General features: G+C 35.3%; 1 protein-coding gene across 5 annotated transcripts in view; it reads left to right on the top strand.

Annotated features, from left to right (window-relative positions):
• LOC125254985 (arf-GAP with coiled-coil, ANK repeat and PH domain-containing protein 2-like) overlaps window positions 1-8,734 on the top strand; it is a 53,041-nt gene that overhangs the window by 25,474 nt on the left and 18,833 nt on the right. For all 5 annotated transcript variants that reach the window (XR_007181807.1, XR_007181810.1, XM_048169863.1 and 2 more), the window contains exon 9: window positions 2,617-2,691. Coding sequence is in view for 3 of the 5 variants with exons in the window: in XM_048169863.1 (XP_048025820.1) it covers window positions 2,617-2,691 (75 nt within the window). In the remaining 2 variants the exon portion in view is untranslated. The remainder of the gene's footprint in view (window positions 1-2,616; window positions 2,692-8,734) is intronic.

Raw genomic sequence — 8,734 nt, 5'->3', positions numbered from 1 at the left:
AAGCTCAAGAGAGTGGAGCACTTATGTCGAGAGATATGGAGGAGCTGCTCGCAGGTTTGTGTTTTTGTTCATCATGGACTGGTTATTCTATTTTCATTTCAGTTTGGACACATCTACTCATTTTTACTTATCACAAATAGATGTATGGGAATTATATAGTGACCCAAAAAAAAAAACTATTTAACAATAATAATTAAATAAAAATAAATCGTTTTGTAAAGCTTAAGTGCTTCGTAAGTGTTACTTACTCAATGTTTAAGATTATTTTCATAATTTGTGCAAGCCGTACTGAAATATGAAGATGAACATGGGACATTTCTGTTGGATCTGGAGTGATTATGTACATTTCCAATATGTGCTTTCATAGTAAAATAAAAGTTACTAATGAAATAATAGCAGTATTATAGGTATAGCTTTTAGTCACATTGGTTAATGCAGCTCATAGTTGATTCATGCTCACAGGATTTGTCAGGTGGTCAGTCTTTGTGAAGCACCTATCGAGAGTGGAAACTTGAGGTTGTGACTGTGACGGAGAAAAACATTTCCCATCTGATATTATCAGCGGTGCATCTGCCCGCCTCTTTCCTGGTGAATCAAAACAAAGCGTTCGACCCACATACTGCACGCGTTCTTTTATGTGACATGGATCCATACACGGTACAAGGTGATGGATGATCGCTTTATCGCTGTATCTTAGTAAATAAAGGCCACTAAGTTCCTATTACATTTCACTTCCTTTCCTCGGCTTCCCCTACAGAAAAGAAGCATAAGTGGTGTTTTCTATGGAAAGTTTCACTAGTACTATTGGTTATGCTTATGTTTAGTGATTTGAACAAACCCTTTTGAAAAAACTTTATGCAAGTTCCTAAATTTTTACCAAAAGAAAAGAAAAAAAACTTATGTAAACAAGTAATTTGAATGAGTTCCTGATTATGACCATGAGCCTCTTCATCAGATCCTTTACCCTCAGATGACCAAGAAAATACTTATAATATAGATTAAATGGTTAGTTCACCCAAAAATGAATTTCTGTCATTAATTACTCACCCTCATGTCATTCCAAACCCGTAAGACCTTCATCTTTAGAACACAAATTTTAATGAAATCCAAGAGGTATTTGAACCACACACAGGCAGCAATGCCATTGTACATTTCAAGGCCCAGAAAGGTAGCAAGGACATTGTTAAAATAGTCCATGTGACTACAGTGGTTATGAAGTGACGAGAATACTTTTTGTGCGCAAAAACAAAACAAAACAAAAATAACAACTGTATTCAACAATTTCTTCTTTTCCCTGTCATTCTCCTACACTGTTTACATTGTAGACACAGTACAGAGCTTCCGTGTTTACGCCAGAACGCAGACTCAGTATTGGCCGATGCTGTACATGTGAGCAGCACGACGAATGCGTGTGAAGTTGACGCAGGAGCCAGCCAATGATGAGTCGGAATGATGCAACCCGGAAGGGCTGCAGTGTATCTACAATGTAAACAGCATGGGAGAATGACAGAGAAGAGAAGAAATTGTTGAATACAGTGGTTCAAATACAAAACAAAAATAACGACTTAAGTCACATGGACTATTTTATCGATATCTTTGCTACCTTTCTGGGCCTTGATAGGTGCAATGACGTTGCTGCCTATGTGTTAAGTTTTAAGAGATGAATGGTCTTCATGCTTCCCACTCTTTTAATCACTGAATGTTTTTTCCAGTCATTCCAGTCATCTACTGGATAATGATTTTTAACACCTATAATAAAATATTTTAGGGCTTAACATAACTATAAAAATGTATATTAATTATAAAAATGCATATGGAGTTTAAATGACCTTTTCAGGTAAATCACACTTTTTAAAAATAAGACTTCCTCATACTGTATATCCAGGTTTTCACATTTATTATATTTCTTTATATTTTCAGTACAACTTTGCAGTCTTTACAGATCTTTTTATTTGATCTTCTGCAGATCTGATGAGGCAGTAGAATAGGAAGTGAATGGTATAGGATAGGAATTTCTCATTTGGAAATAAACTTTTAAAAAATCACCAGTTTTACACACATCAGGTAGTAGTTCATGTACAGGATAATAGTAGTATCCAATAATATAATTACCTAAAATTTGGTAGAACAATCCACAGCTTAGAAGTTGGAATGCTTAATTCCTTAACTGTGTAGTGGAATATTCTCTTAATTTGGATTCAGTTTGAATTTAGCGATTGGAAAGTTTATGAATGGCTAAGTTTTACAGTTAAAGGCATTCTTGAATTTGTTAAGCAGTGTGAAGCAGTGTATTGTTCCTCCATCATCTTGGAATATAAGAAAATAATGAGGCAAAAGTGGTTTTCCTTGCAGATGAAGGAAACTAGACCATCTTCAAATCACATGACTTTGTGTTTAAAGTGGCTTCTCATTGGCGACCAGGCCTTTAATTCCAGTTTTATGAAGTTCAGTACAGTTGGGTAAAGGCGGTGTCTCACTCGCTGCCTTGAAACAATTATAACACTTGAAAACATTATTTTCCTCATAGAATTTAGAATTGAATATGCACCTGCTTCATAGGTCGACTGTCTTAACACATACAAATATTTTTCATTTTTTTTAATGTCTGTCTTTCAGCTGGATCAGCTGGTGATAGATTCCACAAAAGAGAGGAAGGATATGGAGATGAAACACTCGACTATTCAACAGAAGGTAAAAAAAAAAAGCTTCTCCAAACATTAATGACCCACAAATCTCCAGCCATCTCGCTCTATACAGGGCCAATCAGAAACTATTTGACCAATGAGGTAAAAACTTAAACCAAGCAACAAAATCATGTTGTTGATGCTTTTTGAAACAGATCATCTTTCTCTACTCTTCTCTTGTTTGGTTTTGACCTTTAGAAATGGTTTAAACAAAGCTTTTGCCTGATATCCTGTCCTCAGGTTTATTAATAAACACTCAAAGTAATAAAGTTGCTGTTGTTACAGTAGAGCTGCTTATCTTTCGGTATTACCTCTGAGCATGATGGGAGATTTGAACTGAATCCTTGCACATGGCATGGGCAAGTGCGTTCTGTGTAGTTGTCAGGTCGTCAGGATATCAACATATCAGTAGTCAATACCATTCCCACTGACATTTTATTATTCCTTAACCAGTTTCGTCACCACAGCAGTTTAAAAACTTTTTGCCACTGGAAGTCCCTCATATCAAATTCTTGATTTCGCAAAAAGTCTTGCCACGTGGATTTTGAATTGTTCAATTTTTGCCACATTGGTCTGTAGACCTTATGCACCAGAAAAACAATCAGGCAGCCATCTTTTGAATTTTGTGTTTGAACTTCCGCTTTTGCAGTGGTTCTGTATATTTTTTATGGCATTGCTGTCAAAGAGTAATTTGCTGGTGAAGTGGATTTACTTATTTTACAGTTAACGAAAGTTATCATAAGCATTGTAATGTTTGAAGCAGATGTAATGTTTGAATGTCAGTAGACCGGGAAAATTTAAAAACAAGTGGTTCATTCATAAATCCGTAAGATCTTACCTTCCTTCATTCTGTGGAATACAAACCGGAAGAGCAGTACACAATGAGCGCAACACTGAAAATGGGTGGGGCTACATAAGGACTATAGAAGCAGCTTGATTTGAAGTTTCATGCTTCACTACATGGACAGTGGACCTACTTTGCCTCTTGTGAAATTTTTTGCCAACATGACTCCACCTTAAGATGCACTTATCTGAATTAAAGTAGTATCAGAATTAGAAAAAAAAAGAAAAATGGCATTTTAAAAGTCTATATTTTTCATATTGTAACCTGAGGGCACTTCGTGAACCACTGTATGTTCATCTTTCAAGCCATATTGGTCCTGTAATGTGATTCATGCGCATGTGCCACAACCCAGCTTGACTTTGAGCTCATGTCAAGTGTGACTCGATCTCTCTATTTTTCTTTTCTTCCTCCTCTCTCTCATTCACTGTATCAGCAGTTGTTAACCTGCTCTCTCTTCTTTTCTGACTGCTCATATGAGGCCGCACTGCAGGTGAGTCTGTCCCTTCTGTCTTTTCCATCTGAATGCTGCATGAATCACGTTACTATACAAATTAGAGATACTTGCATTTATTATGGTAATTAGACATGGTTTTACTTCAGTAGCTCATATGTTATCAAAGACAAGTATTGTTATTTGATCCATTTTTTTTTTTATAATAATAATAATAATAATAATAATAATAATATATTAGTGATTCGACAATTTCTGTCATTAAAGGGATAGTTCACCCAAAAATGAAAATTTGATGTTTATCTGCTTACCCCCAGCGCATCCAAGATGTAGGTGACTTTGTTTCTTCAGTAGAACACAAATTATGATTTTTAACTCCAACCGTTGCCGTCTGTCAGTGGTATAATGCGAGTGGATGGGAACTTCTACTATAAGAGTAAATAAAACTTGCATAGACAAGTCCAAATTAAACCCTGCGGCTCGTGGCGACACATTGATGTCCTAAGACACGAAACGATCGGTTTGTGTGAGAAACCGAACAGTATTTATATAATTTTTTACCACTAAAACACCACTATGTCCAACTGCATTCAGCACTCGTTTAGTGAGGAAGTGATGTCTAGCACTCATTGAAGTATATGCGCGAGACATCACTGCCGTTGTCAGAGCGCGATCAGACCTCACTAAGCGAGTGCTGAACGCAGTTGGACACAGTGGTGTATTAGAGGTAAAAATTATATAAATACTGTTTGGTTTCTCGCACAAACCGATCGTTTCGTGTCTTAGGACATCAATGTGTCGTCATGAGCCGCAGGGTTTCATTTGAATTTGTCTAAGCAAGTTTTATGTACTCTTATGAAAGAAGTTCCCATTGACTCGCATTATAAGACTGACAGACAGCAACGGTTGGAGTTAAAAATCATCATTTGTGTTCTATTGAAGAAACAAAGTCACCTACATCTTGGATGCGCTGGGGGTAAGCAGATAAACATCAAAATTTCATTTTTGGGTGAACTATCCCTTTTAAGGCAAAAAGAAGATCATGAAACGATTACAATGCCCAAGGAACCATTCAGAGCACTCTAGCAACCACATAGCATTTTGTTAAAATCCATTAGGAACACCCTAGCAACTGCATTTAATAATTTAATAATAGGGCTGTCAGTATAATACATTTTTTAATCGCATATGCATACACCATTTATCTTGTTTATCATCATTTGCTTTATCCAGCAAAGTAAACCAACAGATTGAAGGGCGATTCTCAGTTCTCACAAAATTTTATTTTCTCCAAGCTAAAGGTAAATATAGGTGACTTTCCAAAAAAGGACACTTGGAGACTCCACAAGAACGCCTAATAACCAAACAATATAAGAAAGCCATATAATTCATAAATTTATGCACACAAAAGCACACACACACACACACACACACACACACAAAATCAGAATTCAGTTTACAGTGCAAGAGCAAAGAGCTTTTTAGAGCTTGTTTATGTTTTAGACATGTCAAGTTGCAATACCTTACAGAACCACATGGAGATATGAGAGAGAAAAAGAAAGAAATAAACTGACTGCATGTACCTACTACAGTACACTGATCCATTCAGAATTACTAAACACAGCAACATACACATGACAAATCAAAACATTATCCTGAATATGTGGAAACAATGTGAATTAAATGAAGTCTGTGCATACAATGTGCGATCATTGCATCGATTGCAGACATACATTGTTTTTGAGACTGTCTTTGGTAAACTGCAGTTTTACGGAGAAAATACCGACTGATGAATTTGCACGTGGTTTCCCTTAAAGTAACACTCCACTTTTTTTGAAAATAGGCTCATTTTCCAACTCCCCTAGAGTTAAACAGTTGAGTTTTATCGTTTTCGAATCCATTCAGCCGAAATAGGAAAAATATTGAAACTCTTTGGTCATTTTTGAGCGAGATGCTAACAGTCTAATCAGATTCAATGAACTATGCTAAGCTATGCTAAAAGTGGTACCGCCAGACCTGGAGATTGGCTGAATGGATTCGAAAACAATAAAACTCAACTGTTTAACTCTAGGGGAGTTGAAAAATGTGCCTATTTTCAAAAAAAGTGTTAAAGCATATTAAAAACACCATGTAGACATAAACAACATTAAAAACTGGATTTAAAAAAAAAATAATAATAATTCATTTATTTGCATTAAATTATTTTAACACGTTAAGTATTTTTAATAAATCACGTGTTAATGTGTTAACATTGACAGCCCCATTTAAAAATGATTGACAAGTTGTCAAAAACACATTGAAGTTTGTTTATGGTGGTTGTAACTGTAGAATAAAGAGTTAATCATACTACTGTACTTGCACTCTGGAAGAAAATACTCAAAACAGAGCTGTACCAAAGTGCATTGCCGACAGTGTAAATGTTTAATGCTCTTCTTGGATTGGTGAATCTAACCCATGAGCCACAGTTAATTAATTCATTCATCGACCACACACACGCACACACATACTAGAGCTTTCCTGAAGGGGAGGAGCTAGCAATGGTTACCAAGCCTTATGCCCGTCTCAGTCTTCGTATACATGTAGGTACACACTCAAACACGCATTATGTACAGTGTGTAGAGGCTCATTTCAGTTCAGGTGATCGTAGTCAATACTGACAGGACTGTTACAATAATGTTTGGAAGTTAGATGCACTGCTGAAACACACACACACATAGAAACACACACGCACGCACGCTGTTGTCTTCGGCATGAAGATCTTCAGTAGGTTCCACTATGTGTGGTATCTGGTGAGTTAATCTTACTATTGTTTTGACTTTGAGATGTGCTAAAAGCAAATGTCTCTTATTGCCTCTTGGGAGCTTGGTGTGATATCTTGCCTAAATACTGACATTTTTTAATTTAGACGTCAGGTCATCATCTTATGTAATCTGTTGTTTGGTTTTCTTGTTTTGATGTGTTTTCTTTTATTATGTAGCATTAGTTCTTCAGGATGGGATTTTCATAATGAATGCTATGTTATATACATAAGTACAGGTTTGCATTGAAGCTACATGGCTAATTTTATTTTGTAAATGACTGTTTTATGCATCTAGTGATCAGTTTTTTTATAGCTGGTACTGCTGTGCTGTGTCAGTGACAAATATGGATGTCCATTATGATGAAAAGATGATTTTTTTGAAAAATAATTTACTTTTAATAGCTCAAAAAAGGCAAGTTGTGTAACCATCAAGAAAATACAGTGGTATGAAAAATTGGAAAAGTATGATAAATTCATGTGTATATAATATTATATAATATAATATTTTCACATCGCTAAATTCATTTATATCTGGAATATCTGAGCTAAAGGAAGAGCTCCAGGTTCAGTAGGCTATTCTGTGGTTTTGGTAACAGCTGTAGCCCTATTCTTTGGTCCTGGCACCCTGTATATATTAAGCCGACAGGCTCACATATCAGCTCATGGCTTGATCAGGTTACTAAGAAATGGAAACCAAATCTGCTTTTTAATAACAGTTGGTGCTGTTGTTTCCATTTTGCTTGTCCTACTGTAAACATACAAGCAAAGGGTCATGCTGAATGCCATGGTCTGTAGGTCATGTAGAGGTAGATTGTTGTAGGTGGATCAAAAAGTGACAGAGAACCCAGTTCTGTTATCGTTCACACTGTCACTGGCCTTGAAAGTGGATTCAGATCTCATTTTAGCCCACTTCAGGTCTCAGTCCACTTTCCATTCACACTCTGAGCATTAATATTGTAAATTTTAATATTCATATTATTATTCTTGTTTATATATTTATTCATTTAAACAACAAAAATAAACACAATTTTTAATTAATTAATTAATTACAATTAAATGGTGCAGTTTTCATATATTTCTGCAACATAGAACTTTAATTAATGCATTCGGCATTATTTTTACATAATTTATTAATGTTAATGTATAAATATGCTTTTGTTAATTCATATTTGTTCAAAAAACATTTAATATAACTTTAATGTATTAATGTATAGAACTTGCATAGAAACTGTATGATTGTATAGAAAATGTATGATACTTATTATATATTTAAAGTCAACCTAGAATGTAACATAGATTATAATATTGTTCATAATTATTTAATGGTACCTAATGCTTTTAACAAATTAAACCTTAACTGCAAAGTATTATAAATTTTTTATTATTATTATTATTATTATTATTATTATTATTTAAATACGCTCCTTGTTTTGTTATTTGCATAAAACGGTATAAATGGCTCATCATGTGTCAATGTGTCATTGCTTTTGTATGGTAGCCTGTAAAAATGCAAACATATTTGATATTTCTCGTGTTGACATTATTAAAATACAATAATTGTTACATTCTCATGCATGCTGTAAGCACACTTAAAAGGGGGGCTGAATTATTTCAGAGCGGACAAACTTTTTGCTAACCACTCTCAAACCCCTGAAATGAACCAAAACTCCCGCTGGTTAAGTGTCTGTAGGTCACTTTGAAAAAAGGGTCTGCTAAATGGATGATGATTTGGGTATCTTACCATTTGTGAGTTCTGTTCTGTTCACTGGAGATGTGACGTAAGAGTATCTAAGACTAGTGCGGTCCAGAGCAGATCAAACTGGATTCACGCAACATACGGATCAGGCTGTAAACTAACCTCATCTACTAGTATGTCACGCTTATCTGTCTTCAGTTGTTTGAGGTTTCACTCCATGATAAAACAGCCAGACAAAAACACAGGATCCAGTGACGCT

The sequence above is a fragment of the Megalobrama amblycephala genome, linkage group LG2, assembly GCF_018812025.1.
Source record: "Megalobrama amblycephala isolate DHTTF-2021 linkage group LG2, ASM1881202v1, whole genome shotgun sequence".
NCBI classification, from domain to species: domain Eukaryota; kingdom Metazoa; phylum Chordata; class Actinopteri; order Cypriniformes; family Xenocyprididae; genus Megalobrama; species Megalobrama amblycephala.
This window is presented reverse-complemented; position numbering and strand designations above follow the sequence as displayed.